At 48.3% G+C, this 19,521-nt stretch overlaps 1 protein-coding gene across 2 annotated transcripts in view; it reads right to left on the bottom strand.

Moving 5' to 3' along the window:
• Window positions 1–1,066: 1,066 nt before the first annotated feature.
• The window catches only part of TMEM150C (transmembrane protein 150C), a 25,407-nt gene continuing 6,952 nt past the window's right edge, over window positions 1,067–19,521 (bottom strand). Inside the window, exons 2-9 of one of the 2 annotated variants that reach the window (XM_008641296.2) lie at window positions 14,414–14,548; window positions 9,125–9,209; window positions 8,072–8,125; window positions 7,922–7,954; window positions 7,752–7,819; window positions 4,462–4,589; window positions 1,980–2,157; window positions 1,067–1,350 (exon numbers count right to left, since the gene is read on the bottom strand). In XM_008641296.2, coding sequence (XP_008639518.1) covers window positions 1,142–1,350; window positions 1,980–2,157; window positions 4,462–4,589; window positions 7,752–7,819; window positions 7,922–7,954; window positions 8,072–8,125; window positions 9,125–9,209; window positions 14,414–14,420 — 762 coding nt within the window. In that variant the 5' untranslated portion in view covers window positions 14,421–14,548 and the 3' untranslated portion in view covers window positions 1,067–1,141. The remainder of the gene's footprint in view (window positions 1,351–1,979; window positions 2,158–4,461; window positions 4,590–7,751; window positions 7,820–7,921; window positions 7,955–8,071; window positions 8,126–9,124; window positions 9,210–14,413; window positions 14,549–19,521) is intronic. The other variant, XM_017744128.1, reaches the window with a different exon arrangement.

Here is a 19,521-nt window from a genome sequence, read left to right as displayed (position 1 = left end):
GAGCAGCCTTTTTGGGGTCATCTTCAGAGCACACAGACATTCTCATCTTAATTCAGCACCTCACTCCCACCAGTCCCCACCAGGAAGCCCAGCACAGCACCCCACTGTGTCACCCCCTCAGGCCTGGGGATGATGTGCCTGGCTACAAGGCAGCATCAGCCAAGCCTCACCTCCTGATCGCAGCACAGTTCCTTCCAAACCCAGATTTACCGTCGGCTGCTTTCCACGCTGGGAGAAAGTAGTGTCTCTTAACACAATGTTTTCCCCCTCAGCGAACATAAAAAAAAATTTTTAAAAATTTTTGAAATGCTATACATGATGTGTGGTGGAAGTACTACACATTTGGGAAGAGCAGCCTTTTTGGGGTCATCTTCAGAGCACACAGACATTCTCATCTTAATTCAGCACCTCACTCCCACCAGTCCCCACCAGGAAGCCCAGCACAGCACCCCACTGTGTCACCCCCTCAGGCCTGGGGATGATGTGCCTGGCTACAAGGCAGCATCAGCCAAGCCTCACCTCCTGATCGCAGCACAGTTCCTTCCAAACCCAGATTTACCGTCGGCTGCTTTCCAGGCTGGAAGAAATGCCTGCCTGCTTGCCATAACAGCCAGTCCGTTGGGGTCTTCCACATCTGATTCCAGGTTCTGAAGAAACAGCTGCTCTTGCTCATCCTACCAACTTCCCCCAGTTGGCAGCAAAGAATACAACCCCAGAAAAACACGAAAGATGCAGTCTGCTGCCTCGGGAACCAGTGACTCCCGTGGTGCCCGAAGAAGTCTGCTTCCTTCACCTCCTCCTCTGCAGGGTGGGCTGAGCAGAACGTGTCTCAGAGGGGCGTCACAAGGACAGGCTGCTGAATGTTTTGAACAACAGGAGTGTGACAGAGCCACTCCAAAAGAGTCACTGGTGGCACAAACTACGCAGCTTGTGCTCTCTCATGCTGCTGCTGAGATGGATCCACTCCTCTTCTGGCAGACACCTCTGTTTGTTTGGCTCTTAGTGAGACAGCCACCCTCAGAGCCCTTTGGCAATACCATCATGATTGCACATGAAAACAAACTCATAAAAAAGTGTAAATGAGGTCATGTTTCACCCATGAGACCACACCTGCCCCCCTCCCCCCCTGCCAGAGGACAGGCTACACCTGATCTGTCTGGTACTCGGAGGCTTCTGATAAGTTTTCAGAAAAGCTCAGGAAGTTTTCCTGGTACTCAGAACAAATGATCTCAAATCTGTAATGCCTGAACTCCACTGCAAAGGTGCCAAAGTAGCACAGGAAGCACATCACCAGGCCCCACTGGATCCTGGAAGCATGCATGTGAATGCCCCGGTCCATAAGGATGAAATCTGGAAGAGAAAGTCAAGGAGAACAAGTGGGAGCAGAGACACAAACCAGTTTGAAAGCCAACAGGGAAGAAAATCTGAACAAAGTCACCTGGATAAGTCAACCCATCCAGCCATCATGAGGAGAGTGTGAATGTGATGCCAGAGATGAAAGGGATGTCGGGTGTCCAATGATGCCCATGGAGCACAGCAGCCCTCCTATACGGACCACGTCTTCCTGGACCCCAGATTGGGGTGATAAACATTTACAGAGGGAAACTCGGGTGCAGACAAGTCAGTGATTTGCTTGAGCATCCAGCTAGACAGGGACAAAGCCAGCAAGTAGGGATCTGGCTGGGGGCCCCTACCTTCCAGGAGCTTCCCAGTGGGAACTGGATCAGATCACTGCACCGCAGGCAATGGGAACACCTTTCAAACAGTGAAACCTTTCATTCTATTTAGATCTCCTGCAAAATTGTCCCTTTCTGTGAAGTCTGGAAGCATACTCTACACAGTATGGCACTGAAGTAGGATTGTGCCATGAAGACAAACTGAGTAGCATTCCTAAATGCTTTGAGATGCTAGGGCCGGTGTGAGAAGAGCTGCTGCAGAATATGATACCTGGCTTCCCAGGGAGCAAGACAAAAGGATACAGAGCACCACACAGAGGGTGATGCTGGCTGAGAGAGCCACTCGTGGAATCCCAGCTTTCCGCCCCTCATTCTTCAGGTTGATCTTGAGGGTAAGGGCAGACTGGATCCAGCACGCCAATGTCCCGAAGCCAAAGGTCAGCAATGTGCCCACGATGTGGATCTCCTCATCATTGGAAAGCTAGGAACAAACAAAACAGTGATTGTGTGGACACAAGAGGAATTACCTGATAGCTAACTGGATTGCTGCTGAGGTGGGACAGGGGAGAGTGGGGATCACTGGGGTGAGAGACAGAGATGCTGTATCATTTCTTCTGGCAGAGGTGTAAGGTGTAACATAACCAAGGTGAGTTGACAGCTGTCACAGTCAAGCAGATCTTCTGCCCAAAGCCCAAGAGCACCACGGAAAATGCAGTTGCTTGAGGACTGTCTCCACAGCTCCCTGACAAGTTTCACAAATAAATCCTTCCTTGGCTCCAAGTGATGGCCAGGGCAGGCAAGGACAACCCACTGGGTCTTGTACAGCTCCCTGCAATGGATGCAAATTGTGCACCTTCAGTGCCAGCTGCAGGGAGCAGTGCTGCCTGGGGAGTGGGCAGCCAGAGCCCTGACACCCCCTTGAGCTAGCACAAGCCAAAACACAAATACATGCTCCTGGTTTGGCAAGTTTCTCCCAGCAAATTTCCTCTTCTGCCCATCCTTGACCGTTGGGGTCTGAGGCAACATGAACCCAACCTCTCTGGAGTGCCAGTGCTTCCCTGTTCCTTGGGCTTCCCTGTCTCACAGGGCTCAGTGACTGTGCAACACTGCAAGGCAAAATGACAGCCAGGTTCAACTAGCAAGAATCTGCAAAGAGATCCCTTGAGGCTACAAATCCAATCAAAAAGTCCAGCATAGACTTAAGCCAAACAATTTTCCTTTTCCCTCTGCCTCTGAGGCGTTTCTAGAAAAGAAACTACCAGTCTGTAACTTCTCCCTGCAGCCTTGATTCCTGTTTGATGATTTAACAAATCCCCATCAAATAAGACACAATCTACAGGACAACAATCTAGTTGCTGTACCTCCACTGGTATCTCCCCTCCTCTCTACCCCGATTTTTTTTCAAGAGTAGGTCCAAATAATAATACAGGTAAAAATGGGATTGAGCTGCCTTTCCCAAGATAGCCAGCACTGCAAGGGACTTGCAGGTATAATGTCCCTCTAAAACACCCAATGTATAATTTTGAAGAAATATGACTTAATGGCATATTCAGCTCAGCAGTCAGGCAGGGAGAGGCATGGACAAAGGTCTCATTATGACATGCTTTCATGTTTGGCAAGAGATGCAAGAAAGGATACAGATAACTAACAATGAATGGATAATTAGAATCAGATATCAGAGAATAGAATCAGAATTCATAAACAGGCATGATTCAAAGCGTCTACTGTTAAATTACAATCATTTGCTCCGAAGAGTGAAAAAAGGAAGGAGAGATTGAAACTTAGTGCCTTAGTATTCTTCTCAGAGGTAGACAAAGCTGTTACAAAGGCTTCATAGTTCCTAGCTGGGAAGCTCCTGTGAGAAAACAAGACTCTGGGTTTTGGGCTTGTGCTGTGGAGTTAGTAAGACCAATCCATAAAAGTCAAATTATCTCACACCTCATTCAAATAGAAAAAAAAGTCAACTGTTAAGGACATCAAGTTCCTTCAATAACTGTACAACCCAAAGAGGTCCTCACCCTTCACAAAACAAGTACCATTTCTGCATTAGCTCCTTGTCATGCAAAGCCAGGGGAGCAGCCAGCCAGCACTGACCTTTCTCAGTTCCTGCCATTATTGGGGGTCATTACTTGCACCCCAGTGAGAGGCAGAGCCTCAGAGTCAAACCCACATGCCACTAACTCTAATGCCTTGATTTCCACTGCAGCCCTGACAGACACACTTGTGATCACAGGGGACACCCATCCCTACAGATGTGGCAGGTGTTTGTTCCTATAACGTTGCAGGACAGAGGGAGAATGGGAGGGCCGCCATCCAGACACCCATCACATCCGGAGAAGTCCTGGCACTCCTCTGCTGTGTCCCTCTCCTGGCAGGTCTGAGGATCAGCAGGAGGTGGATTTATAGCAACGTATGTTTTAAAAGGACACGGAGCTGTCTGCTAAATCTGTATGGGCATTTGTGCATCTGTTTGCACAGATGTGTCCGCAAACTTCCCGCTCAACCCTTTTACCCAGGGCCATCTGTGCCAGCTCCCAGGGCTCAAGAGATTCGGGAGGTTCCTGCTGTGGCTCTCAGCATGCAGGTGCAAATGTGAAAAGTGATTGTGGCCCTTCATCTCAGCACACGAGGGGCAGACAGAGGTGCTGGAGCAGGTACAGGGAGGGCTGGGGCACATGCTTTTCCCGGGCTCACATCACAGGCTGCTCAAAGACCCAAGCAGATCCCCTAGAATAGCAGGGAACTCACATCACAGACAGAGCAGTCCAAGCCTGCAGGGCAGTACCTGAAAGTTGCCGAGTAGGGTCATCCCAAAAGAAGCCAAGCACAGTGCCACCAAGCCGCTGATGTTCAGCCAAGGGGTGAGCACCTTTGGCTTCAGCTGAATGAAGCGCAGGACAGCCATAACAAGCGCTGGGAAGGAAACACAAGGCAAGGGGTGTCAGTAGGTAGAACCTGCTGCAGTGAACACCTGCCTGGGGGCTCACAGCCCCCTCCTCCTCTTTATACCTGCAGGCCAGCAAGCTCTGTGCTTCTGCATGGCCCCACTTAATCAGGGATAAGACTAAGCACAGGAAGCATTTCTCTTGTAATCCAGATGCACCAAGCTCCAGGCTTCCTTTCCTCATTATGCTTTGTCTGCAAATTTTCTGAGGGAAAGAACACCTTCCTGCTTGCCTGTGAAGCTTCCACAAACACACCATGCATTCACTTAGTGGCACCTGCATTTGCATTGCTTCACTCCACTCAGGAGTCCTGAGCTCTCCTGGAGGAGGTATGTCAAACCCCACTTGTATTAAAAAGCATATGAATGGCACATATTCCTGCATATGGGGTTTGCCATAATGCCCACTGCCTCTTCTCCTCCTCTGGAACAAGTTCTGTTGCCACAAACATTCCATGAAGAGTGGAACAACAGTCCTTCCATGCTTACAATTCTCCCAAGCACCACGGTATGTGATAGATGATAGATATGATATATCATACATCGTATGATATGGCATAACCCCAGAAGATACTCAAATCGTGTATGCTTGCCCTCCCTAGGGAATGCTGCATGGAACAACACAGAAAGAAAGGCAGTCAGTTGGCCTCCAAATGGGATTCAAACCAGACCACTAAAAATCAATTTAGTTGAACAGGGAAACTTGCTTGCTGTCAAACACCTTCTTATGCTCATGCTCAAATTGATAGCGTGCAGCTCATATTGTTGTAAACAGTTTGCCTTAGCAAATTACATCTGCATTTTCCACAAAACCCCTGGTATAATATAAAAAACATGGTTTAGGAAAATAAGGGCACCGTAAGTGACAAATACCCACTTTTACCCAAACTGCATAAGATATTTGAATTTACTCTCTCACAGTTGCTCTAGTGAATCAATCCGCTCCAAATCCTTAAAAATGAGAACTTTGTTCCCCCCCAAAAAGAGGACTTCTATTTTTCATCCCCAGGCAATTGTTTGGGACAGCCACCTGTGATTAGTCAAGTTCACATACAGGAACTTTTAAATTTCTATTTCTACAATACAGACTCCTGAAATTATGTGATCTTTTTCTAAAACCTGATGGGAATGACAAAAGGGAATTAAAAGTATGCTGTGCAAAATAATGGCACTTTCAGTTTCAGTCATTCCTACATTTCTAGAATGTTTCTGTAGTTTTCCTCTCCTTTGACATAACTAAGGTGGGCAGAGATAAAAGCTAAAAGCAGCTCTCAGAAGTACACAAATACAGCAGAGGAAAGTTTGACTTTATCCACAAAGCAGAGATTAGAACAGAACAGACTATTTCTGTTGGAAGGGACCTACAACAATCATTGAACTCAGCTTCCTGACCAATTCAGAGCTGACCAAAAGTTAAGGGCATTGTTATTAAGGGCATTGTTCAGATGCTTCTTAAACAGTGACAGGCTTGGGGCATCAACCCTCTCAATAGGAATCCTATTCCCATGTTTGACCACTCTCTCAGTAAAGAAATGCCTCCTAACAGAGAGTCAACAGCACCTCCCAGTTTGGGATCACCAGCAAACTTGCTAATGGTGCCTTCATGTCACTCATCCAGATCGTTGATAAAAACATTGAACAGAACTGGACCTGGAAATGACCCCTGAGGAACAACCACTGGTGGCTGGATGCTAGCCAGATGTAGCTTCTCTACAACTCTGTGAGCCTTGCCCTTCAGCCAGTTCTTCACCCAGTGCACTATGAACCTGCTCCTCTCCAGAAGGTTGCTGTGAGGGACAGTGTCAAAAGTCTTACTAAAATCCAGAAACACTACATCCAACACCTTCCCTTCATCCACCAGGTGTGTGGCCTTATCATGGAAGGATACTGAATTTGTTCAACAAGACTTTCCCTTTGTGAGCCCATGATGACTATGGCTGGTGATTGCACTGTTCTTTAAATGTGTCCATATCATCTTGTCCCTAATTTTTCCAGGAACTGAGGTTAGACCAACAGGTCTGTAGTTCTCTGGGTGTTCCTTCATGCCCTTCTCGAAGACTGGAATAACACTGGCTGGCTTCCAGTCAGCAGGGCCCTCCCCAGAATCCCAAGACATTTGGTAGATGATAGAGAGGGGTCCTGCCCTAACATCCACTACCTCCTTCTGTACTCTGAGATGAATCCCATCTGGAGCAAGGGACTTGTGAGCATTCAGCTGTTACAGCTGGTCCCTGACAATTCCAGTGCCCACAAATGGAAAGTCTCCTCTCCCATGCTTGTGATCCTTCAACTCAGAGGACTGGGCAGCCCAAGGTCTATCAGCATTTTATTAAAGACTGAGGCAGAAAAAGCATTGAATGGCTCTGCTTCTTCTTCATCCCTATTAGCCAGGTTACAGCCTTTTACAAGTATATGTCCAACATTTTCTTTAGGCATCCTTTTGCCACTGACACTTAAAAACACTCTTTTTGCTGTCTGAAACAACTCTGGCCAGTTTCAAATCAAATGGAGCTTTGGCCTTTCCTGTCTTCTCCCTGTATATGCAAACCACAGCACTGCAATCTTCCTGCAAAGCCTGACCTCTCTTCCAGAGCCCATATAATGGCTTTTCCTCTTAAGCCAAGCTGGTCTTCTCCCCCACCCTTTGAGCACAATCTCACACAGTGGGATTGCCTGCTCCTATGCTTCTAAAAGTTCTTAAAGACTGACCAGCACTCATGGACACATAAGCCCTCAAAAGCAGATTCTCAACATACTCTCCTAAGTACTTCCCTGAAGAGCTTAAAGTTTGTTTTCTTGAAATTTAGCATTCAAAATTTAGGGATCAAAGCAGAATTGCTTTGATCCCTAAATTCCTTTTTTGTCATTACAGCAAAAGTTCTAAACTCAACCACTTCATGATCACCAAGGCCAAGACAGTCACCTACCACCACACCTCCCATAACACATTTGCAGTCTGGAGGTTGTATTTCCCCCGTTATATTTCTTTCTTTGCAATGGGAAGCAGCAATGAACAGTTCAAAAGACTTCACATCATCACATTCAAGAAGAATATGTACAGGATATTACTTATGTTCCAGTGACTCTTAAAACAAGCAGAAAGAGAAAGAAACTCCAGTTGTGGTTCCTACCTAGAAATGCTGCCATGTTCATGACTTGACTAAACACACAGCTTGCAGGAGGTGCATCACCTGCAATACTTGAAAATATAAAGTGTATCATTGTAACTCTAGGATGGCAAAGACACATAAATAATAAACCATTAATCAGAGCAGTACTTGGAAGAAAATAATTCATTTACCTTATATAAGGCGGTCTTTCGGGACCAGGTTTCCTAAGAGACATAGGCACAGGAAAAAAGATTCAAGGTTTTCTTTCCCATTTTGCTTTAATTGTTTTATTATTTTAAAGAAACAAGTGATTGAATATAAAGCCCACAAGCAGCTCTTACCTATCTGGTACACTTAGTGGGAGAATTTTGTTGTCTTCCACTGCTATAAAGTACCTGTCAATAAAAAGGAAAAAAGAAGGAAACAGTATAAAACTTCATCCCAGCTTCTATTCCAAATATCACTCAAACAACACAGTAAGTGTCTCAAAGCCCACTGGCAGGATCTGCTGGAGGAGCCTGTGTTTCTCTCTGCTCAAGCAGGCAGTTTTGCTCATTTCTCAGCCTGTGTGCCTTCCTTTGTGTTGCATCTGGTTTGCATGATCGAGTAGACGAACAGAGTCACTGAACTGAGCTGCCTTAAAAATAACAAGCCAGGGGAATGTTTTCATCTTTAGTTTGAATTGTTTTGATTCATCAGGTTTACTATGGTACTCCATCCACAAAAGCTGTTTTAATAGAGAGGGGATGGGACAAGAAAAACAACAAGCAATGGAGGTCACACAAAAGGCTTAAGCTGCCCCTGCTGCTGGAAAGCAGCATCCATAGACCATGGCCAAAGCCACATCCTACAACATAACTGCTTCTCAACCTGAGCATAGCTGCTGATCACACATTTATCACTCCCAAATTCGTGCTGCAGTCATCTGCCTGCATGCTTGGAGAGAGCCCAGCTCAGGGAAGTGCATGCCTTGTGTGCATTTCGGTAGGAAGCATTAGGGAGAAAGTGAGAAGTCAGCACTAAGCTGCTGGCAGGTTGTCAGTGCTGGATGCTGAAGATTTTGAGTTTCCACCCCAAAGCAGGGCCTAAGTGTTTCTCCAAGAGCTTTGCTGAGTCATTCAAAGAAAATGTGATTAAAGGAAATTTTTACGTTTTTTTCTTTCTCTTTTCAGGCAGCTCCCAGTAAGACATATCAGGAAGAAAGCAACTTGGCTTGGGGAGCACAGAAACTCAGAGATAAAAATGTGATCCTCCAAGCCATGAACTGCCACAGACTGGCCCCCGCCCCTATCATGTGCGGTCCCAGCCCCACAGTAGCTCAAGGGCAGAGCACCCCCAAAAGACTCTCCTTAATGAGAAGCAAGCTCCCACATAACCAGCAGGAGATAACTTACACTATCCATAATCCAGCTGATGTAAACAGGGTAAAGACAAGAGGTAAAAACATCCACATGCTGCATTTCTTCCCATCCATACCTGCTAGAAACAAAGAACAAAGTAAAAACAGAGGGCAGAGTCACCCATCCTCCTTAGCCCTCCTCTTCTGAGAGCAAGAAGGGCATCCCCACAGCAGGTGCTAAGGCACCGAGCTCCTCACAGCCACGGCAAAGCTTTCCTGCTGTCACTACTGGCATAAGGGGTTCAGCTGCTGCACACAGGCAGCATGCTCCACACAGTTTCTGACAACCAAGGCGCTGGAGCCATGGAGCAGGAGACTCTTCAGCCACACCTACAGAATTGGAGTGGTTTTCAAAGTACTTCCCTCAAGGATTTTGTGCAAGGTGACCACAAGACCTGCAGCTCTGATTCCCAGCTACTTCCCGCAGGCACAAGGCAAGGCAGCCTCCTACCCAGGGTCATTACCAATTCCACACACGCTGCCTCAGCAAAGCCTGCAGCATGGGGAGAGAGGGATGCCCGTGCTGTCATAATCCCCACAAAGCACACGACCAGCTCCCATCCTGGCCACAGCAAGCAGCTAAAAATAGTGTCTGGCCACACACAGAGCGGAGCCGAGCTCCAGTGCCGGCACCCAGCGCGCTGTCAGGAGTCGGGATGAGGCGCTGCAAACAGGATCAGCTCTTGACATGCAGGCACTGTGAAACCCTGCATGTGGCGTAAGGGTGCTGCGGACACTGCCTCCTGAGGAAGCATTTGCCCTCCAGGCAAGATCATGCTGGATGAGCATCTGGAATGCCAGGGCTGTTCCTGTAATATGTGCAATTCAGAAACACTGCTGTGCTGCGGACACAAACAGTCCCGTGTCTCCCCGTGAGACCTTTGATAATGGATCAAGTATTTTCTCAGGCTTTGTCCTCCTCCATAAATGTTCTTCCAGGCACCAACACAGCCAAGAGACACAAAGAAAGCAGAACAACACGAGGCTCACGAGCTCCAGCACCTGCTTTACTTTCACCAGGGCAGCAGCACCTGTGCCCCTGCGCTCTGCCCCCACCCCTGCTGCAGGGCAGGTATTCCCTGGGGTCACCAGCCCCACGAGGCATAGTGAGGCACTGTGGGGTGCCATGACAGCTTGGAGATGACGGCCTCTCATTAGAGCCTGCTGGCATTTGCAGCTCAATTACCTCATCCAGGTCCTTAAAGCCATGACCCTTCCCTTTGCCCCAAAGAAAGTACCTGCATTGTCATCCTCCTCCTCTCAGCTCCCCTGGCCTTCCTACATCTGCAGCACAGAGCCATGGTCTGCTCCCTGCTGTGAAGACCAGAGGAGAGTCAGCACCCTCACCCTGTCACAGCAGCCTGCAGCTCACTGCTCCCCTACGGCACCCAAGCTGCAAAGGACACGCTGGCTGGACTGCTCGGGGCTCCAGACTCCGGCCCTGCCTCACTGGGACAGAGGCTGAAGGGCTTCAGTGAGGCTCTCGACACCCTGTAGAAGGCATGGCACTCTCACTCTTGCTCTACAAGTCAGCTATCTTGTTTTCCCTGCAAATGACCTAGCAGGGGTACAAAACAACACCCTGGCAGTGCCAGAGTCACACCACACTTGCCCAAAACCATGAGGCCATGATTTGGTGCTGTTTGTACAGACAGCCTAGAGTAAGAGAGAAAAGCAACCTTAAAAGACAGAAAAGCAATCAGATAAGGTCTCTTCCCTGACCTGGAAGCAGAGAGAACTGCAGACAAGGAGCATGAAATGATGCAAGTATTAAGTATGCTGATTTAAAAAGCAGGCAGATCCAGTGTGCATACAGATCTTTAGCATGGCGTAACAGATCAGAAGAAATTATCAGTGAGGGGGACTTGATCTCCCATCTCACCTCTATTCCTCTCCTCCTGTACAGGAGACACAGCATTTCACAGCTCTGTTCCCCGCACAGCTCCTGCTATCGTGCTTGCAGCTATTCCATGAAGTGCTGCCCTTGCCTTTTCCTCCTGCTGCTCAGCAGCAATGCAGCAGCATTCCTTAGCTGGTGTTGGATGGTGCTCTGGTACTGGAATACCCATGACAGCAATGTCAAGGACTGCTTCCAGGTGGCAGCTGCCGCACGTGCCACAGGACCGTGTCCCTGACAGCCCTGGCAGCACAGTGCCCAAGTGCCAGCGCCCCATGCAAGGCAGACATAACTGTGGCCAAATTGCCCCCTCCTGCCTTGGCTGAAGAGAGCAGGCAGGTAACATCACCTCCTGTCCCTGTCTGCTCTGCAAGGTAATTACTGCTGTGCTGGACTCTCCTCTTGTCTCTGGTGGTGGCTGGGCTGAGCCAAGGGAACACAATTCTTTCATGTCAGGGGATGGCACATCTTATTTACCCTTCACCTTTGGAAAGGCACAAAAGTTTCGTTTACACAATAAAAGCAAACACCAGCCATAACACCTGTCCTCATTAACAGGTTGCCATAGCTCCTCCACCTCCCAGCATGGAAACTTCACAAGCTATTTCAGCATTGTCCGTCATGCAGAGAGGGACGTGGCAAGGGCTTTTCCCCCAGGCAGAGCAGTGAGGCAGAACACAGGGACAGGGACTCCACACCAGAATGAAGTGGGGAAATGTGAAAATACTGTCCAGATAACCACTGCTCTGTGCTGAGCTCTAAAATGGAGTGAAGCCAGGACTAGTGCCCAACCTTCCCAGAGTCAGAGCAACATGGCTACAGACTCACCCCCTTGGAAAACAGCCCTCTGTTTAATATTCACTGTGCCACACTGAGTCCCCTTCCATCAGCCACTAACAGAAAATGACATCTAATCATTGAATATTAAATGAATGATCAGTGCAGAGCACAGTGTCCTGATGGGAAGCTGGCTCTGTAGTTCAGACACCCTAATTTCAGCCAGCTAAAAAGAAGGAAACCACCTGCGTCTGATGGATGAAATACCAAAAGTAGGGAAGAAGAGTCCCTTCCCCCCACATCCCCAAACAGCAACACCTTTTAATGTTGGCCATTGGCACAGCCCACACATGGTTGGATATGTTTCAGCATCCCCACGTGGGCAGGGGACGGTTTAAAAACAGAGCTCAGCTCCTGCACATTTCTCATTTATTCCCTGCTGTGTTGTTCGGGTGCCAGGAACAAAATTACATGTAATCCCAACTTCTTCCAAAGGAGAAACCCTAAGCATGTGCCAAACCTGCCTAGCGTTGCACTAGTGTTCAGCAGACATCATTCTCAGCAGCTGCCTTTGGGTTAGCCTTGTCCTCTTCAGGGATGTCCCCAGTGCTTGTATCTTCAAGCTGGGAGACCTCTGTGCACACTAAGACCAGCACCTCTAAAAGCAGACAGGAACAAGAGAACAAGGAACCCAAACATCACCCTCTTCTGCAGCGCCACACCAGTTTAGCCAAAGTAAAAGGCCAAGAGTGATAGGAGAAATTACCAAAATTCTTTACGGGAAATGTAGAAACAAATTCTTTGACAGTTAATTGCTCCACGGGGATGACATAAAGACAGCCTTCCTTTCCACAGCTCTGTTCTGCATTGCTGCCATGACCAGTGGTGCCAAATCTGAGCAGTCAACTCCAGCTGGCAACAACAGCAATCTCTGCCAGCCCATGTTCTCCCAAATAAACACACTGCATCCAACAGGCAGCTGGTAATTTCCCATGCCCATTCGTCTTCTGTTTTTAAGGCTTGCACAGGAAGGCCTTCAGCGACAGAAAGCCCTCATGGTGCAATGGATTCACAAAGCTAACGAAAATATTTTCAGCATCACAGCTGACCCAGCCCACCTTCTCAAAAGCTTACATGTGGTTTTCCAGTCCCTCTTGACACACACTCTCACACCAGCACTGCAAAACCACTGTTGAGGTGTGCTCCTGCTGCCAGCTAATATGAGTCAGGGTGCAGAACTGAAAAGAGTTTCTCATTAGCACTGCCCCAGTGTGTGTCTTGAGATTTTCTCTCAATGCAAGCTTACTCATCTCTAGTTCCATTTTTATGTCTAAATCTGCTTAGACTGTCAGCTGCTTGCTCTGCTTTTTTTACCATTGCCCCGCTATACACCCTCAACCAATTAAGCTTCCGTTCCTCTAATGTACACACTTCAATTACAGCAGGCAGTTCACCAAACATATACTGCTGCTTGCTCAAGGTTCATTTAATATGGACATCTTAATTTCATCTGCCAAGCAAAGTTAGAGGCTCCTCCTGAAGTTGCTTTTACCAGAGAACATGAATGTAAGGAAGGACAAAATTACCACATTAACAGAGCCATACATCTTTTTTAAGACTAAAGCATGCAGATGCATTTGAAATGCATAAGCCAGAGCAACACTCCTGCGTTTCACAGCACTAGGCCATGGGGTTATTTCAGAGAACAGGTACAAAGCCAGGAGCACTGAGAGAAGGTGGACACTGTTCAAAACATAGAGCAAGTCATAAAGAAGTGCTGCCAGTCAGCAACAATAAAAGGGGAACAAACACATTCTGTCTTTTGGGGGAGCCCACTATAGCTCTCTGTTGGTTTTAAAAGCAAAAATAACCACAGTCACTTGATACCTAATGACTGTAACTGAGTGGATACAAACCAGCACATTATATAACCTGCCACCCACAAGGCACAAATGCCAACATAACAAAGCAGGGCGTTTTCAGGTTTATCTCAAGGTTTCCAGTGTGAGTGCACAATGAGAGAGATAAGATGTGACAGAGGCTTGTAAATACGTAACAAAACGGTGGGATAACAAGAAAAGAAGCGATCCCCTCTGTCAGCAGGGTCTGATGTTCTGCTTGCTTCAGGTACCCACCTACCTAACATCTCACAGATGTGCAGAAATGCCATTTTCATTTTATTTATACAAGAGGAATGGGAAAAGGTAAAGACATCTCCGGGTTGTGCATGGGGGAAGCAGGAGATGCGTCAGTAATCCTGCAACAATGTTGAGAGGCAATGTTTTCAGCCACGGCAACATCAGTACACGTTTCTTGTCTCATTTCACACACTGTGACTGCATCCAGTGTGCTAATGAAATGCTCTGGCCAACATAAACCTATCAGAGATGGGCCAAGTGCAACAAAGAAATGAAACCTTCTAGTCACCAACAAACAGGGGCAGAAAAGGACATACTGATAACCACAGTGTCTGACCCAGAGATATTCCCGCAGCACTGCTGGGTCCTGAGGCCAGCGCACCCCACTGTACTTCAAAAAGTGCCCTCGGTTTTCTGCTTCCTGCTGCCCCACAACCTTCACCCTCAGTCACACATGGGTGTAAGTACTTACAGGCCATTTAGCAACCAGTGCTGAGCTGCTGTGTTACAGCCAGAGACGCCGACTGTCAACTCTTGTGGGCTGAGTCTGCCGGTCTCACACTTGGCGCTGCACGAACCAGGCACGCCCCACTTCCAGACCACGCTCCTGGGTGTTAGAAAAGAAAAATGAATATGATCTGCCACCACAGGACCAAAGGGGTGTTCTGTAGGCTTCGACCCATGGACTTATGCCAGATCACACTGATTTCCATGAGGTCCCACTCGTACCATGAGCAGGGCTTGGGCAGTGGTGGCCCTCAGCCTGCAAAACGGCAAAGGAGGCAGAGAGGAGCTGGGTGAGGCAGAAGGAAACATCCAGTTCAGACATAAGGAGCTGGGGCAGTAGGCAGGGAAACCAGGCAGGAGCAGCCAGGGTGAGCTGGGGAGAACTGCATTTTGCAGGTGCTGTGTGCTTTGCCCCAGGGATCTCATTCTGCTTGGGAGCACTCACTGCAAGATTCAGCCATCCTGGCTCCTCCTGACCTCAGGGGCTGCACAAGCCAGGTGGCAACCAGCTCCCAGTGAGTCCTCCCAGTGTGTGCTGGACTGCCCACACCCAAGGGCAGATGCTTTACCACCTCTGCAAATGCAGATGTTGAGGAATACACGTAGTAGCTTGGTGAGCAGCTGCAGTGGGAGCTGCAGATTGTGGTGGTGGCTGGAGCCGCAGGCAAGGAGCTGAGACCTGGCCCCCACCCTTTGCCTAGCACAGGGCATGGGGACCTGTGGCACTGGCCAAGGGTGGCTGGTCACCCAGAGACTCCACAGAACCAAATAAACAGCAAGAAGGCCCCAGACTAAATACCACAATTGGAACTGGTGCACAGACTGTGAGGATATAAAAGCCTGGGGATTCTTTAGTTCAGAGTCCCCCTTACCCAAGGCACCAATTCAAGCTGTCATGGTGTTACTGCACCATGATTAAATTACTTAAAGGGTCCAGACCTGTGGGACTCTGCTATGGGAATCCTGGGGTCCAGCCAGTGAGGGAAACCTGTCTGACTGTGTGAGTGTGGGTTGTGTGAGGAGCCAAGCAGGGTACACACCAGCTTAATGGAACCACATGCTGTGAAAGGGCTTCAGTCCCAGCCTGGCACAGTGGGAATGTGACTGCCAAAGTGGCTCCTGGGTGGTCAGACAGGAAAGTTTCCTTTACACAGAGATGCTCAAGACTGGAGCCACTTTCACCAGACTTCTGAGACGCAAGGGAAATCTAGCAGAGTCTCAAGACAGACCAAACCCATAGTCTCACACCACCACCACAACCACAAGGGCATATCTTCCCCTTGAGAATCCTTTGGTTTGGGATGCTTGTGAGAAGGGCACTTACCTTAAAGTCCCAGCCAATCCCCAAAGTAAAGAGCTGCTGGAAAATGAGGAGGGCTATTTATCTCCTCAAAAAAAAAATAAAAGACAGCAAAGCTCTCCCAGCTTCAGCTGTGCTGTGAGGAAAGCCTCTGAAACCACCTCCTTGCTCTGCAGGCAATACAGAAATGCAGGCTGATGTTATGGCAAAGCCCAGGAAGTCAGAGGCACTGTGCAGACAGGCTGTCCAGTGACTGTCCTCCACCTCAACCACCCCAATCTAATGACCACAGTCTGAACCCACAATAAGCAGAATGAGTGTTTCTCCACCCATAAAGTACAGAGATCTTGACAGGGTATTAATAAATTGATAGACGTGTTTTATTTGCTCCTCAGTTCCAAAAATCACAAATGCCTCCAAGCATTTCCAACGTGCATGAGCAAGCAAAGCCAAGACACCGGAAGGGGGAAGGAAGTCTGCCCAAAAGGTTTGTCCCATTATCAGGAAAACAATGTAAGTGTTGGGAGTGGCAAAGAACACTTAACAGGGAGGTGAAACCTCATGTGTTGACTTACAAATAGCTTTGAAGGTAAGGAAAAACAGACTAAGCCCAGGGGAACAGACTTGGCAGAACATTATTCCTGATCATATTGTCTCCTTCTCCCATAGTTTATGGATGAGAAAGTACACACCCTGCAAGGCCAGAAAAATTCCAGGTTCCCCTGCCTTTTCTACCCTGCCACTGTTTTTTCCCACCAAATAGAAAACACAAACTCAAGCTACAGAGCTTCTCATGAAGTGCAAGCGGGGCTTCTCCCACCTGTCTACCCTGTCTTTCATCTATTTTATCCCTTCCACCCCTCTTCTATTCACCTTGTGGAAGCACAAGCTCCTTTCTTCACTGCATTTTGCAGCTCTACACTTTTGGAGAGACGTACGCTGTCCCCAGAGCAGCATTTCCTTTGGTAAATGCAACTTGTCACGGGGAAAACACCCCAGGCCTGAGAGCTGTTAGGGACTGTGCCAGAGCATACTGAGCTTTCTCAGGACAGTTTTCCCTCACCAACCTCTTCAGCCTGACGACTCACTCCTCCTCCACAGAAAGAGGTGCCTCTTCTTCACATATTCACCACCAAAGCCCCAGAGGAGCAGCAATAAGGTGATGGCCCAGAGGGTGAGCTACAAGGAATAGATGTGCAGTACCCGTGACTTGGCTTCTGCCACTCCACTAAAGAGGCCCCTTCTGGCACAGGGATTGTCTTTTGACTCTGTTGACACCTGTGGAAATCATTTTCCCTGGGAGACAAAGTACAACATAAGCAGTCATACACAGGCACTTCTGTGTTCACCACTTCCTTGCCAGCATTCCTTATCTGTAGGAATTAGCTACATTTGTTTATCAGTGCCTCAAGCTGCTACAAACATAAGCTGCTGTTTGTAGGGTGTTTGGGTGAGCTACAGTAGGAAGGTGCCATACAGCGTTTCCCCTCATGCAAACACAATGGACAGAGGGGAGCAGGGAACAGCTTCCAGATGTTCAACAGGGGCCAAGCCTGTGTGCCCAGCCCCTACATTGCATCCAGAGGGATTAAAACTTTTAAAGTCTGTTGAAATATTTTCAGAGACAGACTTTTCTGGAGGAGACCACATTAAATGACCTCTGAGAGCATTCAGCTGGGCCAAGACCACACTGGGGAGGCTCTCTCTGACAAAGCTGTGGCCATCATCAGTGTCTTGGCCAGGCAGAATCCACTCTTGCAGTTCTGTGGTGCCAAAACTGAAGGGCCACTGGTTCTTCTGGTTCAGGCAGTCACCACTATTAATACCAGTGGTTCCTCACGGGAAGCAGGAAATAATACAGCGAGAGCAGAAGTTCTCTCCCTAAGTACCTGGACCTGCCCCAGCACAGGAAATTGCAGGGAGGATGCTGGACACTCTCCCCACTATTGCAGCACATCAGCCCACATCCTCCAGGTTTTTGCTCCCTTCCCTTTGCTACCCATGGGAGAGGCAGCCCAGACCTCTCCCCTGCAAGCAGGGCCATCCAGAGGCAACCTCAGCATTAAAAATGTACAATAAACCTCACGTGAGGTAACCTATAGCCATTTTCACATCTCTCTCCTCCCATTCACTCTGCCCTTCTTTCTCCACCTGTTCCCAATGTGTTTTTCTTCCTTTTCACTCTCATCCTGCCCTCATCCTTCAGCCTCAGGTGACCTCTTCTGCAACCTGCAGGGACCCAAGGTGAGGAAAGACCTTTGCAAGTCTTCTTGAGGCAGAAGAACCCCACAATTACTCCCATTTTAGGCAACAGGGCCAGTGATTTGCTCGCTGAGAGGTCACACTGGAAATCAGTGACACAGAGGAGCATGTGCTCACAGAGTGCTGGTCCAAGCCTCCTACTGCAGCAGCAGCCTCCTCACCTGCCACCACCCCCTATCCCAGTGTATCCTTCCCAATACATTGTTTAGGATCATCTTTCTCTTTGCTCACAGACCTTTCTCAGCTTCTGTACTCCCTCTTAACCTGCAATCGCAGTTCATTGTTTCAGCTTGGACTGCAGGATTGGGACCTTAAAGCGTCTCTGTTGGGGCAAACCACAATCTTGCAATCTCAGGCTGCCCGGAAATGGCTGGGGGAAGAGAGAAAACCATGGACATGACGTTTCTTTCAAGAAAAAACCAACTGAAAACGTTGGTGTTCTTGCAAGCACACATCCCTGCTCTGCATCTGGAAAGCAAACACTGCAGCACAAAGAATCTTAAAAGGGGAAATGAAACAACTGCACTTTCAGCATCCAGGTTCAGAAAATGCTGACAGCTGGGCATGGATAATCACAAGAAAACAATTTGACTTTTAGTAGTTCAGCAGTGAAATCAGGAGCAAGACATTTGTCAAGCAAATAGGAATCCCCTCTCTTCATCCCATTACTCAAAGGCAGAAGGTGGGCAAGAATCAAGTCCCCTTCTTTTAGGCACTGTCATCTGTTTGAGCAAGACACAACAGGCACGCAGTGTCAGGATACACCTTTCACACATTGCCCTCCTCCATATTGAATTGCTAATCCTAATTAACCATATGTGCGTACATTGCTATGGCATGAGGATTGTGTGAATGTTGATCAGACAACCCTTAGGGTCACTTCCACAAGTAGCTTTGTTTAAAAGAGAAAAAAAAAAAAGGAAAAAAAAAAAGCAGAAAGGTTAACTCATAATTTCTGCAACCTTTATAGATTAAGGACTCTGCATCAAAGGTTTGGCACAAGGATGATGCTCTAATTAAAAACTAAGACTGAGATCCCAAGCGACCCCATCATCACCCTGGGACATCAGCACCCAGCATCTTCCTATCACTCAGAGAGAGGCTCTCGTCCTTCCTTCCCTGAGGGACCACAGCACAGCTGAACAGCCTTTCTCAACACCTTAAATTTCCTCCACGAATTTTAACCGGACACAGCCTGCATGTCCTGACAGGACGTCCTGGCAGGATCTGGGGAAGGCTGGACCTGTCCCACTCCACAACCTCAACCCAGGTGAGCTTCTTCACAGACCCCTATGCAGCAACCCGGCCGAGGACCCTGCCGAGTTCTGTCACCACCACATCCCTCAGCGCCCAAGGGATGGATGCCCCAGAGGGATTCATGGATGAGAGGGATGCCGAAATCATGACCTGGCAGAGCTCTTCCACAGCTGGATCCTTCAGGCCCTGGGTGAAGCAGCTCTAATCCTCCTACCCAGCCCGTGTCTACCTGCGGTGACACAGGACGCTCCAGG

This window comes from Corvus brachyrhynchos, unplaced genomic scaffold, assembly GCF_000691975.1.
Source record: "Corvus brachyrhynchos isolate BGI_N302 unplaced genomic scaffold, ASM69197v1 scaffold229, whole genome shotgun sequence".
Taxonomy (NCBI): Eukaryota; Metazoa; Chordata; class Aves; order Passeriformes; family Corvidae; genus Corvus; species Corvus brachyrhynchos.
This window is presented reverse-complemented; position numbering and strand designations above follow the sequence as displayed.